At 37.3% G+C, this 24,226-nt stretch overlaps 1 protein-coding gene across 4 annotated transcripts in view; it reads left to right on the top strand.

Moving 5' to 3' along the window:
- The window catches only part of LOC145996028 (phospholipid-transporting ATPase ABCA1-like), a 270,557-nt gene extending 246,331 nt beyond the window's left edge, over positions 1 to 24,226 (top strand). For 3 of the 4 annotated variants that reach the window (XM_083132208.1, XM_083132210.1, XM_083132207.1), the window contains 4 exons: positions 10,222 to 10,418; positions 15,389 to 15,626; positions 16,666 to 16,743; positions 24,098 to 24,226. In XM_083132208.1, the coding sequence (XP_082988334.1) occupies positions 10,222 to 10,418; positions 15,389 to 15,626; positions 16,666 to 16,710 (480 nt within the window). In that variant the 3' untranslated portion in view covers positions 16,711 to 16,743; positions 24,098 to 24,226. Of the gene's footprint in view, positions 1 to 10,221; positions 10,419 to 15,388; positions 15,627 to 16,665; positions 16,744 to 18,262; positions 18,315 to 24,097 lie in introns of those variants that run through there. The other variant, XM_083132209.1, reaches the window with a different exon arrangement.

Below are 24,226 nucleotides of genomic sequence, written 5' to 3'. Positions count from 1 at the left end.
ATTTTCACCAGCATAGAATGAACAAACTAGTAAAGCTCTTCCAATTTATTAACAATGCACATCTACAGTATATAGTTACTTAACCTGCCCTCAAGTATACATGTAATACTTTTGTTGAAAGGAAAATAATATTCTCTCCTGTAGGTCACCTGATATCAGACCCGACCTCTGTGGCAGAGAGGTTAGCACTGAGCGCTACAATGCCAGGGGATCCGTGTTCGAATCCTGGCCAGTGATATTTGTGAGTGCTCCTTCATCAACTTTATCATATCGCCATTCGTCCTCAACGTCGCGATTAGCCAAAATTGGTAGAAAAGCGACGCTAAATAACAAAACATGACATCAGCAAGTCTCAATACTAGTAGCTACACTTTAATTTTTAAAAAAATTATACCAATATTTTTTACAAAACGGTTTAAGATTTTAGGTTACAATTGGTACGTGTAAAAAAATATTTGCTTAGACTAAAGAAAAAGGTTAGGTTGACAGTTTGGCATTGAGCAGTTTGGTGATTTGTTTGTTTCCAATAACCAAACATCAGTGAAAATTTCTCAACTATTTTGTTTAGGAATACCAAAAAAAAATTCACATGAAAGTTTGTAGAGCCAAAATAATTTATACACATGCAAGTACAGAATTTTATTAAATACACTCAAGAAAACCCAAGTTAAGGAAAATAACTATGTTTGCTTATTCACATAAATCGGTTATAAAGTAATGCTTTTTGTATGAAAACTTTTATTTGAAACATAAACAATATATTCTTGTGTAATTATACAAGGAAATATTCCATCAAAGTGCTTGTTGTTACACAGTGTACTTTGTATTTCAATGCATAACATAAATATCAACTTGTCTTCCATTAACTAAGTAACTAACTAACTCTCTAGCTTTCTTAAACCCAAAGGTTCATGGCTGCAGCAACACAGGCCTTCCATCTGTCCCTATCTTGAGCAAGATCTATATATCCTTTTCCATCCCTAACGATTTCCTGTAGGTCTATCTCAACATTATCCCTCCATCTTCGTCTTGGCCTTCCTACATCAGGGTTGCTACGCGACTGGAAAACCTGGAAAACAGGGAAAAGTCAGGGAATTTAGTTGGTCAGGGAAAAGTCAGGGAATAGTCAGGGAATTTTGCATATTTTCTGGAATTTACGCGCATTTTGGAGTTGAAGGAGAACCAGTTACAAAATGAACGAACAGGTTCATTTCCACTTCCTAATTCTGTTCTTGTGATTCCAGTTCCCCAAAAAGATTCAGTTCAGAAACTTATTCCTATCGTCATTATGACTTCTACTCTGTTACGTACAAAATTATGCTTCCTTTGCATTTCGATTCTATATTTACTCACTCTTGGATCCGTTCATTTTGTGACTCGTTCTTGTGAACCTGTTCAAGACCGGAATTTGGAGAGGCCTGAGATTTTACCTTAGAGAACAAGCTATTCAAGACTAAACCTACGCACCAGCCATCCTCAGAATTTCTTGCGGAGAAAATGTTGCTTTAGCTTTGTGTGTGGTGATTAAATTTCCTTTCAGCAAGAACACACCCATTTCAGAACCCGTTCCCTTTTGATATGTGAAGCGGAGCAGGTTGGTGTTCGGACAGTTCATTGGTTTTGGTTCTGCAATAACTGTATACTCCTTGAACCAAAGACAATGTAATACTTTCTGCCTTGAAGAGCAGAATTTCACGTAAACTGGTTGTGGTTGACGTCACACTGGACGGGTTCCTAGTAAAAACAAAGGGACTCACTACTTCGTTCCCCCCTTTAACCCGTTCTGTGAATTTGAGTTCTTCGTTTGCGACTCGTTCAGAAGCAACCTGATCAACTAGTTCATTTGCTGCTCGTTGTCGTAGTTTTTACATTGCAGAAATGTTACACCCGAGAAATTAGTGATTTTATGCAGTATCAGTGACGTCATTATTCGAATATGCACGTGTTTTGTGCATGTAGAATGAATTTATTTTTAAAAAACTGGTGCGAAATAGAGGAATTAAACGTATGCTGGTCACACATCGTTGTTAGGTTAGGAATGTTGGTTTGATGCCGATAGTAATTTTACGTATTTTTTGCGTGTAGAATGAAATTATGCTGAAAAGTGGTGAAAATGGGCCCAAGTTCCTTTTGTTTTATTACGATTTCATCATACTACAAATGCAACTTTTACATGGTTCGATTTCGATTTAGCATGTTAACACATACTGCAGAGTTTTAGCGATTACTTAAGATTTTGTCAATATATGCTTTTGTGGTTAGGTTATATTCCATGTTCCAATAATCATTTTCCTTTTCTTGCCTTGTCGTTTCCATTTCATCTGTCCGGCATCTACCTTATGTCTTCTCTGAATAAAATGAATTTTCGACACCACGTGGGTTATTAGCCCTACGGTGAGTCTAGCCGAATGAAGGGGCTGCCTTCTTATGGCTTTCCGGCCTGCCAGTTTGGAGGGTTTACTCCCTCGCAGTGTCACAGCCATTCTGTTGCTCCAACTCCGCCTGTGACTGTCTGATTCTAGACTCTTTTGGACTGATGTCCTCATCGACTTTAGGCCAGTACTGAAGTGGCTGCTACCCCTCTTCAGGGATTTTTATCGACTTCCCAGTCTAGATCCAGAGTGTTTAGCGAAATCAGGGTCAACTCAAGAAGGATGTGTTCATCGAACACGCACTGCTGTCTTGGCAAGGGAGAGGTTATATGTTCACTTCACCTTACCCTGGGTCGCCCCTTGGGTTAGAAATAGAGAAAAACTATCAAGGGAATAGTCGAAAGTTCTGGCAGACAGTGAAAGCAATGAAAGGAAACTATGGGAAGAGAATAAGAAACATAGAAGATGAATCAGGAAAGATCCAAACAGGAACTGAAGATATATTGAAGACATGGAGTAGGTATTACGAAAACACATTTAGAGATGAAAATGGGAAGATGAATGAAGAAGATGCAATAGAGTGTGCAAATGTAGAAGAGGATGGAAGAGATGAAATGAAAATGCAAGAAGTGGAGGATGCAATGAAGAGAATGAAATTAGGAAAAGCAGCAGGAGCAGACGGAGTATACCCAGATCTAATAAAGATGGGAGGAAAGAAAGTTGTACAATGGTTGTGGAAGATTTGTAATGAAGCATGGAAGAGAATTAAAATACCCAAAGATTGGGAAAGAAACATGATCATAGCAATCCACAAAAAGGGTAGCACTGTAAAATGTGAAAACTATAGAGCAATCTGTCTATCTTCAGTAGCTCTAAAAATATACACAAGAATCTTAGAAAGAAGGCTACGAGATGAAGTAGAGGAGATAGAAGAAGAACAAGCAGCTTTCAGAAGAGGAAGACAAACGCAAGATCACATTTTTACGCTACGACAAGCCATAGATAAATTTCTTAGCAGAGAAAAAGAACTGTTTGTAACCTTTCTGGATTTAAAGGCAGCCTTTGATACAAGACAGTTAAAGGAATAGTGAGAATAGGAGGGGAGAAATCAAAAGAATTTAAGATGAACAAAGGAGATAGCCTCAGCCCCTTACTATTTATAATACTAATGGATCAAATACATATACAAAGTAGAAGAACAACACGAAAATGTAAGGTTGGAAATAGGAAACTGAAACCAGTTTATGTACAATCACTTCTGTATGCTGATGACATAGCATTAATAACATCAACAAAACAGGAACTACAAAATACTGTAATAGAATGGGCCAGCTCAATACAAGATAGAGAAATGATAGTGAACCCAAAGAAGAGTAAAGTAATGCATATATCAAAGCATGGAAATGAAGAGAGATTGGAAATAAAATGGCAAGGAGAACAGCTAGAACAAGTGAATAGATATGAATATTTGGGAACAATAATAACAGCCGATGGAAAAGTATAAGAAATAAATAGCAGGGTTCAAAAAGCAAATAAAATATATTACCAAATAAGTAATACAATAGTAGGGAAAAGGGAGGTACAAGAAAGTACTAAATTAAGGATTTACAAAACCATAATTATACCAACAATGCTCTATGGCAAAGAAAGCTTAACGCTCCAAAATAAGCATAAAAGTAGATTAAGAGCAACAGAGATGAAATACCTCAGAAGAGTCGTAGGAAAAACCAGACGAACACTAAAATCAGGGAACAGCTACAAGTAGAATCAATTGAAGAGATAATAGAGAGAAGAACACTTGGATGGCCATATCATGAGAATGGGAGAAGAAAGAAAACCGAAACAAGTAATGGAAGCAAGACCAGAAGGAAGGAGAGGAAGAGGAAGACCTCGGATAGAATGGGAGCAATACCTGTCGGAGATGGTTACTAAAAGAGGAAAGGCACTAATGGATGGCACAAGATAGGAAGAGTATTATCAGATGGCTGAAGGACCCCGACGCCTAACAGCACGAAGGGGAAGAAGAAGTAAGTAAGTAAGTAAGTGGTTAGGTTAGGAAGGTCAGGTTTGGTTGTCTTAGAATTAAAATAAAGACCCTGAATGCACTCTACTAAGGTTCCGATTTATTTCTACATTCATTCCCACTAGTTTACGATACTTACTGTCGCTTGTCAACCGGAGAATACCTTGTCCGTGGGAAGTGTGTATGATTGCGTAAGGTCATTTTGAAGTTTTCTTTTCAAGATAAATAACTTTTTACGAATCCAAGCAGTGCTCATTATTTTAAGGAAGGTTCAAATTTTGTGTCACAATGATTGCCAAAATTCTATGATAATTAGTCTTCCTGCTAGGAAAATTTGAAAAAATCATAAAACATTCGGAACTGTTACCTTTTAATAGACAGATTTCTATGTTTTCCGTAATATAAAATTGGTTCCAGCATGTGGAAAACTCAAGTAATGAAGGTATTTGATTCCAAAGTATGGCCCACATATATATTTTTTTAGGTGTGTGGTGGGGCACCAGCCCCATTCACGTTCTGAATTTCCGAAATATGTACTATTTTCAATAAATTGAAAAATATAATCATTACACTTATTGCATATTTTCTAAAGGTACATGGCCTAATTTTCTGTTGTTTCTCATTTGTATTGATATAATTGAGGTTGTATACAGGTTACATTGTACAGCTTTGATATATGCTACATTTTTTTATTGATTTTTTTACACCACTTTAATTGTAATTACTTAGTGAAAATGCGGAAGTACAATAGTTTTTATTTTTTCATTGAATAGCATTGTATTAATCACTTGGTAAATTTTCAGCTAATAACTGTATATATTCATATTTATAATAATTAATGTGCCTGCGTATTCATATTTTATTAAAAAAACATGAGGTTCAAAAGCAAAAATCATGACAACAAACATGTCTGGAAAAATTTCATTTCTCGTCTGGAAAACCTGGAAAAGTCAGGGAATTTCATAATCAAAAAATCGTAGCTACCCTGTACATGTCTCTTACCATCAGGTTTCCCAACAAGAATCCTGTAAACTCCTCGTTCCTCTCCCATTCGTGCCACATGGCCTGCCCACCTAAGTCGTCTTGATTTAATTATTCTAATAATATCTGGACATGAATACAAATTATGTAGTTCTAAATTATGTAACCTTCTCCACTCACCTGTCTCCTCATCCCTTTTAGGTCCAAATAATTTCCTAAGGATCTTTTTTTCAATACTCTCAATTTATGTTCCTCTTTCAATGTAAGGGACCAAGTTTCACACCCATATAATAATACAGGCAAAATTACTGTTTTGTATATTTTAACTTTTAGTTTCTTAGATATTAAACGAGAAGACAATAGTTTATGAAGAGAGAAGTAACATGCATTTCCTTAATTAAGCCTACTTTTTATTTCCTCTTTAATATAATTTTCACTTGTTAATATTACTCCTAAGTATTTGAATTTGGAAACTGGTTCAAAGGAGTTGTTATGAATAATTAGATTTTGATTATTACCTAACTTGGTTTCGGCCTGTAAGCATATATTTAGTTTTCTCTTTGTTAACTTCCAAACCTATCTCTTTACCAGTTTTGAAAAAATATTTTAGCATTATTCTTAATTGTATTTATATCATCCCCTAATAAGTCTACATCATCTGCATATGCTGACAACTGAGTCACACTATTTAATTTTAGTCCTTCGTTAGTTTCTTTTACCTTCCTAACAGCATATTCTAAGGCAAAATTAAAGAGCAATGGAGATAATGCATCTCCTCGTTTTAACCCATCATGAATTGTAAATTTGTCAGACACATTAATACCCACACAAATTTTACTTTCTGTTTCACTGGTGCATACTTTTATCATACTAACAAGCTTGTCGTGGTAAATTTACTTGTCTTCCATTATCTCCGATTAACCTAAAGAGGCAGAAAAGCGAGCTAAAAATAAGAATATAAATGATCATATTTCTCAATCTGGCTCAGTTCTATAGTTTTCTTTCCTTAAGCATACTTTGAAACTGAATATTTGTATAAATTATATGGAAGTCTCGATGACGAACATGTTATCGAAGCACTAGACTGTATTGGTAGATGTGACAATATTTTATAACGTTGTACAATTCATTTTGCAACGATAAACAACTATGTAATGTTAACCAAATTTGGTAATTCAAGTTAAATTATTTGGCATTTCTAAATAAATTAGCTTGGTTAGATTTGCCAATTCGATACTGGTGATCAAAAATGATTTGCAAGAAACAAGTAAAACTTAAGCAAATCTAAAAGTTTGTAAGATGCCTATTTCGTGCACATTAAATCTTTACCTTGTGAACTAAGCTATTTCTCAAGTTTATTGATAAGTATAAAATCTGTGTTACTTACCTTGGAGTTGATCGTAGGGACAAAATTACGTGGAATTGCCCTAATCCATTTCTGTTTTTTAGTAACATCTTGAAGAAATCTAAATACATTAGTTTTACTGTTCTAATCATAATTTCCTCTACACTGGGATACTCAACACTTATAGACCATATTTCTTGTACGTTCACACTTGACTTGAACTTCTTTGCAGTTCTTAAAATTGCATTGCAATTCCACATTCACTAAAAAGGTCCATCATTACTTCCACCAAAGAAATCAAACATGGCGGCTGTCTCAACTACAGATGATGACTTTGCTCACGTGACTAGAAGAAGCCATGCGGCTTTCTCCAGTTTGAGAAGGTGATGCCTCAATCCCATGGACTTTTCCCCAGCTGCTCTGCTTGCATTTTGAAGAGAAGTGTGTGGAAACATTTGTGGAAGTGTATTGAGACTGGTGGCAGACATGTGGAGCACGACTTGCATTAAGGGAATGTGCTATTCACATGTTCTCTCATTGTTTCGATACTTTGTGACCACCCTGTATTTATTGAATAAATATTTGGTCCAAAATAACCTTGGAAAATTTGAAAAATCCAAGTGTGTTCTTCAATTTTGTAAAAATTAAAGTTAAACCTACATTCATGCTTAGCAAGTAGGGAGCATAATGTTCTCTATCGTGGACAAATAGGTTTTATACCATAATCATCACATAGCTAAAATTAATAAATATTCTCTTTTGGATACATTTCACCTCTACATGTGGAAGTACCATGATGAATTCATAACTGCACTGGAAAGCAATATTACAATTAATCTGTATTCCGAGTGACTGTAAAATCGGCTTGTAATGCACTTTGCTTCATAGCAGTTTTGTGATTTTTGCATCTGTTAGAGCTGAACAGATACTCGTGCCAGTGCAACAGAATGACCATTGGCAGGGGTAGACAAAATCAAAAAGAATTCAGGCACCAGCCCCTTCTTCTCAGGAGCCAGTCCTTTCTTCTTATTATTATTTCTTTCTTTATTTTTTTCAAATACAGGCTAAGAAAGTTATGAATCCAACTAAGATAAAGCTACACATTTTAAAATGTGATCTTAAAAGACAGTACAAGATTGAAATAAAAGCAATTAATTATTTCACCAGAAAGGTCTGCTAAAGAAGGTTCACAGGCAATAGCATGAATAACTATACAACACATTCTTATATATGGCCAACTACTATTACACTGCAGATTTTAAAATTCGAATAGCAGCAGTGCAATACTTTTTTAATGACACGTTTAGTATTTTGATTTAATGATACAAAAAACACACAAACAATAAAAAACACATTGTACGTCTTATGTAAAAATGAAAATTTCCATAAGAATTTTATTTTATTAAAAAAAGTACTTCTAGAACTGAATTTGAAAGTTCAGGTGCCAGGTGAAAATTATCAAGCATCATGACAACCTGGTGCCCTGTTTTTGTACCCCTGACCATTGGTATTGATATTGGACAGTATTGGTTGAGATTTAATAAATGATACTTTTCAAGAATCTGAAAATCTGAATAGGTCTGCAGAAATTACCCTTTTGTGGAGCCTAATTGTTCCTGAAATTTTCGTTTATTTTGCACCAGTATTTTGTGAAGAAAAATAGATATTTTAATCAAATTACAGTTATTTTATTATTATTATTATGGTGTAATTTGTGAACATTTAAAGCAAAATTCTAGTAAATGGATGTGGTATAATTACAATGGAATGCTTTTAATTGTCACATTAGTATCAGTTCAAAGTGGTATTAGCTCCGTTGCAATATTTATTTATTTCATTTATGAGTCATTCCATGCCAAATCAACACAGATATGTGCAATTTCCAACCTGACCATCTCCGATTTTCATGAAGTATGGGGAGTTGAAACTATGCATGGAACTTAGTAACTATGAAAATTTTGAGTCTCGTGCATCTTGTAATTGTTAAATTATCCAGGGTCAAATTTGCATAAATTGCCCTTTTTGAGCCCGCTTAGCTATACTAAATGTGCTGTAACTCCGCCCCTATTTCACCTAGGAGCTCAAATAAAGCTTATTGTACAGGGAATTGAACAAGCTTTCCAGTGATATGTAACGAGCCTACCTTTGGATAAAAATATAATTATGTCACATGACCTTGACTTTTGATCTTAAATATCTCAAAACATGTCATCACCAAAAATCGTGAAAAAAATATATTTAGTCCCTCATGCCATACTCTAAAACATATCTAAAAATAATTCTGGGTCTGCAATGGTATCAGAAGATACAAAATAATATTTGTAACTATGTGACTGGTAAAAGCCACATTACATGAGCTATGACGAGTCAAATGTCCCTTAACACCCCCTACAAAATCAAAAGGAGTTATCCTGGTCATGAAAGAAATAGGTTAGGCACAGGGCGATCCCTAGCTGTGTGTGTTAAGTGTAGGTTCGGCATATTGTTGACCGCCATATTGAATTCAACGCAAAAAAAGAAAAGATCAAAGAAAAGGGGGTGATGTGATATATCAAATCAGGCCAGAATTTCACTAGAAATGAAGCGGTGAAGGTTTTTCCAACGCATCTTTAGCCAGCAAAAAGTTACTACTGCATGATTGTAACCATTTTCTCCTTTTCGAGGTGTTAAAAACAAAGCATTAGAATGCTCCTAACGTGTTAGGAACTCATCGAGATCACGCTGACATCTCGGGAGATACGTTTACGCACCATTGCATATGATTTAAATCAGCGACATTCTGCGATGAGCTGAATAGTGAAAAATATTGGGAAAGGTGTCCCAAACAATTACAACGTGACACTTCCTTTGGAATGAAAAATTGATCAGTGACGAGACTAATTTTTATGTTCATGGTGAAGTTAATAGAAAGAATATGCAATACCTGTGATTTGATAATCTACAATAGACAGATCCCAGCCGAATGGCTGTTGCTGGTAAGCTAATGATGTGATATAGTGTATGGAGAACGGGAATGATTGGTCCATATTCAACAATGGAACCTTAAATGGTGAGAGGTTCTTGGATTTGTTAAGTGAACAGGTTTTTCATCCTTGCTTATGGGATATGGCACTTTTGCAGTTTTGAAACAGGACAGAGTGTGATCACACTATGTGTACATTGTGGCAATTTCTTCATGGTAAATTTATAGGTAGATTGATGGGCAGATGGGAATATATTAAAAGGCCTGCACATTCCCCAGATCTAACATTTTAGGAGGACTTTTACCTTCAGAAACATTTGATGAATATGGCTCAAAAAGGGCAATTTATGCGAATTTGACCTTGAATAATTTAACAATTACGAGATGCACGAGACTCAAAATTTTCATAGTTACTAAGTTCCATGCATAGTTTCAACTCCCCAAATTTCATGAAAATCGAAGTTGGTCAGGTTGTGGGCTGTGTTGATTTCATATGGAATGACTCTTATATGAATAATGCTATTATTGTTTCCCACAGGATGAACCTACATCTGGAATGGACCCCAAAGCTCGTCGTTTCCTTTGGACTTGTATCCTGAAGATGTTGTACCAAGGCTGGTCTGTCGTGTTAACATCTCACAGTATGGAGGAGTGTGAGAACTTGTGCACCAGACTAACAATAATGGTTAACGGGGAATTCAAATGTCTTGGAAGCGTTCAGCATCTTAAAAATAAGTAAGTACTTGCAGTTAGGCATTCCATTTTCGTCTAGCATCCATTCAAGAGTGCAATTGAGGGTGTAGTTTTTTATGAGCATGACAATTGCTAATAAGGTTGTCTGATGTGATAATAGCCTATCCATAGGTTGGTGACTGATCTAGTTAAGTGCTGGACTCACGTCCCTCATCAGTTTAATGTTATCCTTAACAGCATGCCTATTTTGTTTTTGGCAAAAACACAGAATGTGAGATAACATGTTGTAATGTTAATTTTTCATGTTTTTGAAAGGTTGGATTTGAATTTGAATTTAAAATTTTGGGTGCATCAGCACTTGTGCTATTTTGCACCCTTCACATTATACGGAATCCAGCCCCTTACCATAACTTAAAGAGCATAATTTCAGTGTCGTGTTACTAAAATATTAAAATTTTCTGACTTTCGTTAAAAGCTGAGGCTGTAAAGTGGCACTCAGCACACACAAAGACAAAAAACAGGACAACACGCAAAAAAATTATACTGGCCATAGTGCCCCGTTCGTCTGCACAATGCAGTCCAGGGTGCACTATGTGGAAGTGTGGTTGACTTTTGGGTGCCTAAGTGGAAGGTCACCCCTTACACCCCATTTTTGAAAGGTGTGGGGTGCATTTTCCTATCATGTTTTGTCAGGAAATGATGCGAAATAAACACTTAAACACAATATTTGGAATTTATTTACCAATGCGACACTTTCTGAAGTCTGAATTATCATGGGAGCTATGCAAATCACAGAAAATAGTTTTGCTGTAAATATTTGATATGTCTTTAAGACACAATTAAAACATTTTTTTAATGGGCACAAATAGTTAGCACATTATATTTTAGTGATAAATTGAATACAGTTAAGCGCAGAAAAACACCTTAATATTTCAAATCCCTGACTACTGTCATGAATATGTGATAGTGTGTGTGTGTGTGTGTGTGTGTGTGTGTGTGTTTTGTTGTATGCTCGTGAGTATAGGTTAGGTTTTTATTCCCGTATGTATTTTTTTTCTTATCCTTTTTTTTTGTAATTTTTTCTTTGTAATTTTATATTTCTCTTTCTTTATTTTAATATTTACCTTTCTATGTAATGGTTTAAATGTTGTTTTCTAATTTTCATATGATCAAATTTCGATGTAAACATGGTTAAGTGGTAGAAAAGGCTACAAAGCCTTAACTTCGCCATAATAAACAAGATGCAATAAATAAATAAATAAATAAAGGTGGAATCCTTTACACAGGAATAAAGTTAATACTCCGATAACTACATAAATATGCTACTAGAAAGGAAATGTTTATTTTGTGTAATAAGTGTAGTTTTTAAATCAAATTCAGGGTTATATTCACCATTTTAACACCAAAATGTCATTTTTTGTAATGCTTTCAATCCTGAAATGTGCCCAGTTTTTGTACCGATATTTTGATCTTTTGTTTACCGTAAATATGTGGCCCTAGTAATCATCATTCTCACGAGTATCTAGAGGCAGAAAAATTACTTGAATGCTTTGTATTTTTGTTATTTAGCATCGTTGTTCTGCCACTTTTGCGTAGTCACAGTGATGAGGATGAGTTATGAAGAAAGGGCAATTCTCTTTGAATACAAAAGCAATGAAGCACGAATGTGTCTCACAAAAACTTTCCCGTTCACTCCTTTCCAGGTTGCCAGGAAGTTATTAAGCCATTGCCCATAATTAGGGTTCCCTCTGTCCCTGATTACCCTGGAAAAGTCAGGGAAATCAACCTATGACTGAAAAAGCCAGGGAATTTTGAAAATATATCTGAAGACCTGGTTGAGGACCTCTCAGCGGAAGCAAATCAACACACTCTTGCCACTACACCATCTGAACACTGAACACTGAACATACACATTCTTCATACGGCGATACACTTCAGCTCCACTACCATCAAAAATTGAATAACTACTTGTTAGGCCTGTTTGGATGAATCCATGTCATGACTGTTATGTTTTGAGGGTCTCACCCGCACTGAGTCTTTGTTTTTTATTTCAAATGGGGGGAGGGGGGAAGTGTATGGACCATAGTGCACGCGGAGCCGTCATTTTGTTATATTTCTGTTTCATTTGTGACCGATTGATGGAATCATTGTTAATTTTGCCACCAGAGGTCAATAGAATCGGTTACGCAATGGCGTAATAATGAAGCCTCGGTGCGACCTCGCAACCCTTCAGGCAGCGCATTTTGGATTCTGACCCAGAGAGAGGAAGTTGTTTTCCTCAAGGTAGACACTTTGTGAAGGTGTCCGAGGTACCACGATATGGAGGAGAAGGATAAGTACTTTCCATAATGTTTTAAGTTCCGAACTTGCACTCACTCACTCAATTATATTTTGTTCATAATCTTTCTCTTTTATACTACATGAAGAAGTGACTTGACAGTCAATAGACAGATTTAGTTCATTATTATTAATCAATCAAACTGGCCTAAGTGAGAAGACATGTTTTTCTTTCAGCGAGTTTATCGTCGAACAAACTTTATTTATTTGTGTAGTCTAATTGTGCTTGCACATTATGTAAATAAACTTGCATAATCTGGAACAGTGTTATATCTGTACATTCGAATAGCATAGTTGCCCCCATAGCAAATAAGTAGACCTCTAAGGAGGAAATCTTCCACTGCGTGCTAACTTCAAGGTTCGTATGCATTAAACAAGCCAGTTTAACGTGCATACAGACAACGGTCCATACTATACATAGTCAACTTGCTTCAGCAGATGCACATAGCACACTAACACTTTCCAATGAAAACAGGTTCTAGCATACAATGCCATCTACTGCTGCAGACACAAAGCTCTGTGTATTTAAAAAATGGCGCTAATACAAGTCTCATTTTCACTTGCCCGACTTACAATTCTTGAATATTTTGATGCAGAACTCTGGTAAATTAGTTTATACAGGGTGTGGTTAAAAGTCTGGACCGGGCTAAATATCTCATAAACCGGGTTTGTGTGTGATCGGATGTCAGTTGGTATCAATGTTAGTGGGAGGGGGAAACGTTATGACGTGGTTATGGTGGTCGTCCGCTATCTTGGTGGCGGCCTACTTGGATTCAACTTTCTTATTTCAAATGGCAACACGGTCGTGTGACATATCAAAAAACATTAGCTTTTCAAGAGGAATCGAATGGCGAAGTTAGTTTTTCAGTAACATCAACGGTGTTGAAGTTATTCGCGAATTTAGGGTATAATGTGTTAGATTTTGGTTATGTGCAATGTGGTTCTGGGGGCGGTTACGAATTGAAGGACAAGATAAAGAGAAGGTCAAAAAAACACCAATACGTACAAGAAACTCTGTAATCATAAGAGAGAAGCACCACATTAGGATATTACCAGTCACAGGACATGTTCCACATGTCCGCCGTTCTCTTGTATGCACATACGTAAACGTGCAACCCAATTTTCGTGTACCTTACGAAGCACAGCAGGTGTTATTTGTTCACAGGCCTCAATTATTCTCATTTTTAGGTGGGCAACGTTGGTAATTTTGCATTGATACACAATAGCTTTATGGTGCCCCCAAAGATAGAAATCTAAATGTGGCAAGTCGGGAGACCATGCAGGCCAATCAACTGGTCCACGCCGACCTATCCAGCTACCCGGAAACTGTTCATTGAGCCACCTTGCAACATCACGACCATAATGTGGAGGTGCGCCATCCTGTTGCCAATATGGAGGAAATGTCCCTTCTTCATTTAACAAAAGTGGCATACCAGTGCTTTCCAGCATATCTTCATACTTTGCAGCATCCAGGTTTCCATCGATGAAGATAGGTCCAATAAGTTTCTCACCCCATATACCACACCACAACATAACCTTACCACCACCTTGCATTTTGGTTGCATCTATCCAATTGGGATTTGTGTATGCCCAGTACCGAACATTTTGCTTGTTCACTTCGCCTGTGACGTAGAAATTTGCCTCATCACTGAAAACAATGTTATGAGGGAACAATGGGTCACGTGCAATCTGGGCCAACGCCCACTCACAAAACTCAATTCGTCTATCAGGGTCATCCTCTGACAATTTCTGTTTCAGCTGTAATTTGTAAGGGTGCCACTTTTCCCTTTTCAGGATTCTTTGAACACTTTTGACACTAACATTATGTTCACGTGATAGACGTCTCAAACTCTTTGTCGAACTCTTCACCAATACTCCCAATACGGCTGCTGATGTGTCTGGATCAGTCGCAGTTCGTGGTCGTCCTGATCGAGGTAAATCGTCCACATTTCCCGTTGCACGAAATTTGCGGATTAGTTTTCGCACAGCACTGTCCGTCACGGGTTCGCAATTAGGATGCTGCTCGTTGAAGTCAGCTGCTATTACTGCTGAACTGCGTCCTCCAGCGGAAAGGATGATTTCAATTCTCTCCTCACGAGTTAACATGTTATGGTCCTACCTGTAAAAAAAATGAAACACAGTCAGTTTTTGTCATACAACGCTTCACATATCATACAAATGACATACAAAATCTAACACATTATACCCTAAATTCGCGAATAACTTCAACACCGTTGATGTTACTGAAAAACTAACTTCGCCATTCGATTCCTCTTGAAAAGCTAATGTTTTTTGATATGTCACACGACCATGTTGCCATTTGAAATAAGAAAGTTTAATCCAAGATGGCCGCCACCAAGATGGCGGACGACCACCATAACCACGTCATAACGTTTCCCCCTCCCACTAACATTGATACCAACTGACATCCGATCACACACAAACCCGGTTTATGAGATATTTAGCCCGGTCCAGATTTTTGACCACACCCTGTATAATTGGAATGTAATACTCAACCATTAATATTAATCAACATTTTTAACAACTTTTAATTGTTACAATTTTCAAGCATCAGTATTGATATCAGTGAAAATTGATAAGAATATCACTATGGGTATCGCTTCAATGTGGTATCAGTTCAGCTTTAGTTAATATAATTTTTTCTTCTTCTTCAGGTTTGGTGGAGGCTATGTGCTGATGATTAACGCTGATCCACAGAATATGAAGAATGCCAGAAATTATATTGTGGAAAATTTTCCCGGTGCTATATTCCAGGAGGCCTGCCACAACCAAATGAAGTATGTGGTTCCACTAAGCTCTGTCCAGCTTTCCAATATCTTTAGAGTGATGAGTGAAGGTTGTAGGCAGGGAGTCATCGAGGACTTCTCCGTGAATCAAGTAACACTTGAAGATGTAAGTTCACTTACAGTATCAGGTTTTGCTTTATTATTAGATATCATATGATAAATGAGCTACAGGTAAATTCTGTATAACTTATTTAGATACCTCAACTATTGTGCTGCAGTCTCATGAGAGTTATGTTAGCAGCCATGTACATTTTTGTAATTTTTCTCTTTAATTTACACTTGTTAAGAGCAAGTAAACATGTTTTTGATGTAACATCTCGGAACGCACTCTTTTCCTCAGACGTATATTTGAAATTTGATCAGTAATGTGTGTGTGTGTGCCCAAAATTGTACATCAATGAACGTGTTTCGTTTACTTTCGTTTAACAAGTGTAAATTGAAAGAAATATTCTGCAATTCAGACATAAAGAAGATTTTTTTTTTTAACTTTTGTTTCACTTCTACATAAAGGTACATACAGTCAGTGTTTTATATTTGCCATGGTTCTGTATTGCCAGCAGTGATCAGAACGCTAATGGTAAATTTACTTTTACTCTATCAAACTTAAAATACTTTGTGTGAGGTTCCCTTGCTGGTCACTATTATTGCTTTAATCTGTGGTTTTGAAGTCAAATTAGTCACAATAATATATATATATATATATAAAATCTGATGCATGCGATATACAACTGTTAACTACTCTTTTGTAATTTATGAAGAAAATCAAGCTTTCATTTTAAGAACCAAAATTATTTTTAGGTAATTTTTTGAAATGTTTGTGTCATCAACTTCCAAGCCATACTAATAACAATTTTGTTGCAATTTGTGTACCATACTGTAATTGATTGATTAATTGATTGATTTGGTGTTTTAAGTCCACTTTATGCACAGTAATTCTATCCGGGACTGGACTTACAGTTTAAAGTGGGATCCGAACCACTATGTACCTCCACCGGGTTCGAACCCGGGACCTCTTGATTACAAGGCAATGACGCTACCACTGCACCATCGGGGAGGCCCCCCATTTTGTAATTGAAACAAATTTAAAAGTAATATGTATTGATAAATATGAGACAAGATAGACTGAATGATCCCTTTTCTTCCAGACCTTTCTGAAAATTGTAAGTGACCAAATTCAACCAACTTTTTGAAGACGTCCTGGCCCCAGAGCAGTGTAGAATAATGTAAGTTACTATTATTTTCATATTTCTATCTACTTAGTACTTATGTTTTGAAAGGTTTGCAGGAGTAGTATATCATATTCCATCAAGCTTTTGATTAGAAATCCTAGAGATACCAAATTTGACAAGAATTGAATTTAGAAGTGCATTGTGAACATTTAAGGCATTATTTTTTTTTCTTTGTGCAAATTCCTAACTATACCTGTTACAAAGTGAAAAAAAGTCAAAGATTCAAGCAAAAGATTTCTAATTTCATATTGCTTTAGGTTAATCAGGACAATGAGGATTAATGATGATTAAATGAATTGATGATAGCACTGTGTATCATTCTAGCCATTCATTTTCATTACTTCATGCAAATTCACTAAGGAACACCTGTGTCTGGTCGAATTCGAACCTTGAACATTTGATTGCATAATTGTGAATTGATGCACTCAGCGGCCCAAGCAGAAATTTTCTACTATTGAACATTCTGAAATGATGACTTGTGCAGTTCAGTGACACAACTAAATCCATTATTCCTAGACATAACTTATTCAGATAATAATTTAACACTAGCAATTTAAAATGTGACATGCGAGAGACAGTCTGAATATACTTTTCCTGGGTTGCAAGGAGTTTTATTCTAGATGTACAAAATAGTATGGACACAAAGAGGTATTTTCATCGTAAATTTATTATCCAGTATTTCACCACAATCACTTAGGGCCCCACACATTCTGTCTATCTTGGCCACTTTGGAGGTGATGTGATCAACACCATGCTTTGGTACCTATTTAATTGAGGCTGGGTGAGCCACAGAGCCACTTTACGTTCTTTAGCATTCACCACAGATATTGAAACATTTGTCTATCACTTCACAAGGCTGATGAACTTGTGTTTGCTTATGGAGTGGCAAGGGATCTACTATGATAACATTTTATGGCACTGGTGGAAGTCATGGATGCAGTTGAGATAGTTGAAAAATTTCCAGTGTGTGTGTGTTTGATAGTGGAGCCACAGTGGCCTAGTTGATAGGGTGTCTGACTGCCACGTGTGAGATCCAGATTCGGTTCCCAGGGTGGGTGATGTAAGGTTGGGGGATGAGGGTAAAGGCAGCCGGAGCATGGTGCTGATCACATCACCCATTATGGCTGATATCAAGAATGTGTGGGGCCCTGCCCCCACATACCCTAAATGTGCCTTCTTGGCATGGTGCTACATGTACAGGGAACTTTACCTTTTTCCCTTTATGTATATTTTATATATATTGCATTCCCCAAAGCCAGTAATTTTGAAGCAGAGGAGAAATTCCAACTCATTATCCCTTCAGATATCACCTTGCATGGACAATTTCATGGGTTCTTGCATTACTAGCAGTGGCAATGTCAACAACCACTGTCAAATGTCCATTTGTTTGAATTGGTTTGACAACACCATGCAATTAAAATACTGAGAAGAATTGCTCGCTTAGCCAGGAAATTGTTTTTTATATTATTCTATTAATTTCATTGGTCACTGCCATTGGCACCATCTGTTGCAGGCAACATCCTTGCACATAGCATTGTGCTGCAAAACAACACAATAGAAACTCACGAAGCAACAATTCAAAAAGCTCCTGAGAGGATGGTGGCAGAGGACACCGAAATTTAGAGCACAGTATAAATACCAGCTTTTGCAGATAAGTGTGTACTTCTTCTCACTACATTAATTTGTAAGTGCATCTTTCATTCCCCAAAATATACTCGTGCAATGTTCTCGTCTCAAATGAACGTTGATGGCTTTCCAGGACTTGGCTTGATTTGTTATACATGTCAGTTTGCCACATCACCTAAGCCCTCACCGCTTACTGCTCCCTCTCTTCACCAAAACTACTATACCAGCTTTGTGCTCTAATGCTGTAATATATGTACTTTTTTTTAAGGGGGAGATATGAAAATTTTATTTGTGGATCCCTTATGTGTATATACAGTGAAACCTTGACTACGTAATTTACATGGCAAAATTGTAAAATACTTGCTTCATTAGGACCAAAAAGTAAAATGTATACACAATTGATGCTCCATTGCTACTATGTCTTGTCAATGTGCACAGTTTTACATAGAAATACAGTTGTCCTCCAACTATTTCCAGAAAACTGCAGGTTTTCGGTTGATCACGTGTCCCCCTGGTCCAATGAAATCATCGGGCGTCGTTTTGGCCAAACCGTGAGAACAGCATCCCCTAGACGTTCTCTGGATCCTCCAGTTTCTGCCACATGTGTTCTGAAATTAGTTCAGTGGTGGTGGACAGTGTCCAGTCAATGGGATACAGGGCTCATTTGTCACTTCTCGCATTCCTTCGTGCTGGTCCCTGGCAAGAGGGGGGGGGGGGGAGAAATGCAGCCCACACAGAAAGAAACATAGTTCCCATCTTTCCGAAGGAAAGTATTTCCAACTAACTAACTAACTAACTCTCTAGCCTTCTTAAACCCGAAGGTTCGTGGCTGCAGCAATACAGGCCTTCTATCTGTCCCTATCTTGAGCAAGATCTATATACTCTTTTCCATCCCTACCGATTTCCTTTAGGTCCATCTCAACGTTGTCCTTCCATTTTCGTCTTGGCCTTCCTACAGGTCTCTTACCATCAGGTTTCCCAACAAGAATCCTGTAAACTCCTCTTTCCTCTCCCATTCGTGCCACACGGCACAATACGAAAGTATTTCCAACATGAAGCAATATAGAGTTGCTATATAGAGTATATGCTGGTATTGCCTGTGGCATGCCCAAAGGGGTTTGGTGGAAACTGAGACTAGCACAAATATTTTAAGGAATATCTACAAGGGAAAGCCATTAAAAAAAACTGATTTTTTTCTAAAGTGCATGGAAAAGTATGCACAGTGGAAAATTTTATTTTGGAACACAAAATGGCTCCTTAACGAGAACCCTTAATGTGGGGGGCATAACGATCCAGCAGCATGCCCCTCACATCTACAACATGGGTGTTCCACTCTCGACTTGCACTGTGGAATAGCAAAAACGTGCTTTTCATTCTTTGAGGTCAAAAGGTGTGCAGAAGACTGAAAGTTCAGTACGGAGACAGTTGCTTGAGTCTGGAGAGAATTTACAAACAGGTAGAAAGATTTAAAAGTGGAAGACAAAATGTCAGTGTGAACACTGTAGTGGCAGACCAGTTAGTATCACATGCGAGACAGTGAAACAGCAGATCGAACAGAGAAACTGTGACTGCTGGTGAATCACTATTGATGAAATTGCCATAGAATTTACATGAGTCATGGCTCTGCATACAATATTGTCCATGTTGACCTCGGCCATGCAGCTGGCCAGTGCATGGGAGATGAATTGTCAGACCCTTATGCTCATGAAGAAGTTGTTTTTCTCGATTGAATTGTGACAGGAGACAAGTCCCAGGTGCTCCATTATGAACCAGAGAATAAGAGGCAATTGATGCAGTAGAAACATGTCATCTCCAGCCACGAAAAAATTCAAGACCCAGGCCTCCACTGGGAAAGCCATGCTGACCATCTTTTGGTTATGTCAATGCCCTACATTGGTGCACTTCCAGGAAAGGGGTCAAACAAACTGTGACTAGTGCTAAATACAGTGACATACTGTTGAACAAGTTGAAGTCCACAATGCGATCGAAATGCCAGGAACTTCTCTGAAAAGGTGTATTGTTGCTTCATGACAATGCCTGCTTCCATAGGGCTGGACATATGTGCGTACACTGCATGCTCTGAAATTTGAACCTATCAAAGATCATTTTTCCAGGGTCAGAAATTTGTAGATGACAATGAGGTAATGGAGGCAGTGCAAAGTTGGTTAAAGGGAAAAAAGAATATTCTGGAGGAAATCTGCAGGTTATGTCAAAAAATAAGATGTAAACAATTTCTGGAAGTAGTACTCTTATAAAATTGTGATAACTACAATTTGTGTTATTTAATACCCCCCCCCCCCTATATATATTGGAAAGCATGTTAACCTATTTTGTTTTATGTCTGAAGTGACAGTGTAGGTACAATTCAAAAGTTCATTAGTATAGATAGCAATATGGTCAGATCCTGGTTTTATTTGTGTGTGAGTGTGTGTATTACTGTATTTACTCATGTATAATGCACACTTTTTTCCCAAATTTTTGCTCCCAAAAACTGTGGTGCGTATTATGCACGGAATAATTCTGACAGCCAACATGAAACTGTACAGGGTCATTCCATGATTTTGGGACACTTGCATTGATTTTTCATGTTTACGAAACCCTATAATGTTATATATCGTTGTAAAGCATAATCGTGCAGTTTCTGAATATGGCAACAGTATTCCATTCAAGATAACAACCCTAATGTGAAATGCGGTTGAAATAAGTTCATCACAAAATGAAGGAACATTCTGATTTCTATGGTGCTTTGGATGAAAGAAAACATAAGGAAAAAGAAAACAATAATTAAAATGTATTACTGGGCAAATAATAAAAATATATATATGGAGTGTGTAAATTCCTTAATGGAAGAAATCTTGTGCTGCTAACTGCTAGTTTGAAGGTCCTGAATGTGCCTCGTATAAATGTTACATTGGTCACGGAGAAAGTATATGTTTTGAAGTTCTTTTAGAAAAAATAAAGAAGGAATGAGCAAAACAATGCATAAAAGTTTGATGACCATTTCACACGATTTTTCACTTTGTAATGTAATGTTCTGCAACACCAAGAAAAGCAGTGCAACTCTGGCGGAATTCGAGCATGCACCTTCCGTCACATGGGATGCATATCAGCAGTATTTGTAGATGGAGAAATAATAGAAAATAACTTCCTGAACACTGCAAATCCATAATGTAATTTTGATAGCGCTTTCTACTATTATAGAATAAATAAGGTGGTTAAAGAGTGAAAGCTTTGGGATGCTAAACACAGTGGGGGAAGAAGGGGGAGGTGGCATTTGTTGGAGACTTATTGTTTACACAAGAGGATATTCTCCTCTTGGTCTACATAGCAACAGGTGACTCGAATATGTATGATGTTATTCACTCTTGATCAGCATAGCACCAGCTTTACGACCTACAACTAAGGAAGCCATTTCTTGAAACTGGATTGTACTGCGCATTATATACAAGATATAATATTTTGTAATTTAACCCATGAAAAACAAGGGTGCGCATTATACATGCATGTGCACTATACACGCGTAAATACGGTATTTGAAGTTTTAAAATTAGGGATGGCCAAAAATATCCAGAATCTGTATTCTGGAAAATTTAAAATCTGGATTTGGAAATTCTACTGTTCAGATTTCGATGAAATCTGGATTTCGGAGCTTCAGCTTTATATTGTTGGTTTGGAGATCTGTATTGGTCTCTTGAAGTAACATCTTACTATGTAAAAATTTCAGCTAAAAATGCAGGTTCGACCAGGACTGGAACCTACGTCTCTGGCCAACTGAGCTAGGCCTGGTTTCACCTGATTCTTTGCTCTCGCTGTTTTACCTGCATGCAATTGTGTCTGTCAGTGCTACTGCAACGGAATATATTGCCTTTGAAACACTGTTGTCTGTGCCTAGTTTCTCTGTGTAAATCACCTTACCATTTGACACACACAGGAGATGTACTATGTAAAAAAATTCAGGTTCGACCAGGACTCGAACTGGGTCTCTTCCAGATTTCTGCCATATTTTCAACCAAAAGATTAAAAAAAATATCACCAATAGATGTGCCCAAGTGATTTGTTTTATGTAAAATACCTACTTTATGAGGGTCTTGACAGTCATCCTGAACATGCCACTAACAGTTATTTTTTTAAAATATCGATACCTGTAACTTAGTTACTTCCTCAAATGAGTAACTCCAACTTATCAACTTTCAAGAACTGATATGCATGGCACGTACTGAAAGTCGCCTGCCTTGTTCAGTTACTATTGGGCCTTGACCATTTCGGTTGAAACCACATGTATGGTAGGTACACCCATCTGTTGTCCACTGCATGAACCACATCCTGGCACATGCACACTTTCACGGACTGTGCTGTCAGTAGGAGAAAAATGGTGTCTGCAGACAGTTCATTTCATCAACGTGCTGCCGTGGAATTTCTTGTTAGTGAAAATGTTAGAGCCGCAGAAATTCGTCAGCATTTACAGAACTTTTATGGAGATGCCTGCATGGGCTACAGTACAGTGAAGAGGTGAGTGAAACATTTCAAAGATGGCAATACAGACATTGTCGATAAGTCTCGTAGTGGCAGACCGAAAACAGCTTCACGCATAACAACATGGACTGAACTGACGAGTGTATCCAAAGTGACAGGAGGATAACTGTACAAGAAATTGCACATTATCTGAACACTGGGACACAGTGCTATACAGGACATCATAAACACTCTTGGTTATCACAAGAACAATGTCATTTTGCAACATGGCAATGCCTGTTCTCATACAGCTCGGCGCACAGTACAGAAAATTTAAAAGATGGGCTGGAAGTTAATGCCCCACCCTCCCTACATCTGACTTTCACTTGTTTACTCCACTGAAGAACAGCATTCAGGGTACCAAGTTTGACAAAGATGATGGGCTTCGCTGGTGGTTTGCATTGTGCCAAAACGGACTTCTACAAGAGAGACATTTTCCAGCTGCTGTTACTGTGGCGCAAATGTGTTGATCAGTGTGGATGTTATGTGTAAAAGTAACAACAAGGTCCAAATCATGTATTAACATAGGTAGACTAAAACTAGTGGTTTCTGACTTTGAGTAATATCAATTGGCTCGTTACTTTCAGTACATGTCTTACATGTACTTACTTTGTGCACATACAAAGTGAGTCTATAATATTTGTAACAGACTAATCGTTGTTTCGAAGTGAATAATTGCACAAGTTAACAACAGAAAAACCTATTGGACAAGTTGGAAGATGGTATTTTAAATGTGTGTGGTACCCCACTAAGGAGATGGGGTTAAAGGGGTGACTTTTTTAAAATGCACCCAAATTGCAACTTCTCTTCCACATAGTGCACTCTGGACTGCACTTTGCAGACTGATGAGGCCCTGGAGTCTGGACTTTCAGCCACTATAATCCTTACTGGGACTTGTGTGGTGTGCTGTCCATGTGTGCATGTGATTGTCCTTTCATTATTTCCATTTTATCACCAATGATCCTCATCTTTGCAATTAACCAAAAGTGGCAGAAAAGCGAAGTAAAATAAATCAAATTATTCATTCGACCACTAAGGAGGTGGGGAGCCAGAAGGGAGGGGGAGGGGCATTACAGAGCCTCATAACTCTCCTAAATTCAAATAACCTTTGTAGGAAACATGTTTGATTTCATCCACTGCTTTCGAATACTAGCTTTATTTCAAGCCGTACTGAACTTGATAACAATGTGTTAAATTTTTCTCATTTCAGGAATCTTTCTATTATACCCATCTTTAATGCAATAGTAGTGGGATTATGTCATTTAGTATAGAGTGCTAAGAAGCAGTAGTCACTCTCGACAATAAATTCATTAAATTAGTACAGGTGGCCAGTACTAAT

The sequence above is a fragment of the Lepisma saccharinum genome, chromosome 12 (assembly GCF_977018435.1).
Source record: "Lepisma saccharinum chromosome 12, izLepSacc3.1, whole genome shotgun sequence".
NCBI lineage: Eukaryota > Metazoa > Arthropoda > Insecta > Zygentoma > Lepismatidae > Lepisma > Lepisma saccharinum.
Note: the sequence above shows the minus strand (reverse complement) of the source record. Positions and strands in the feature narration are given on the sequence as shown.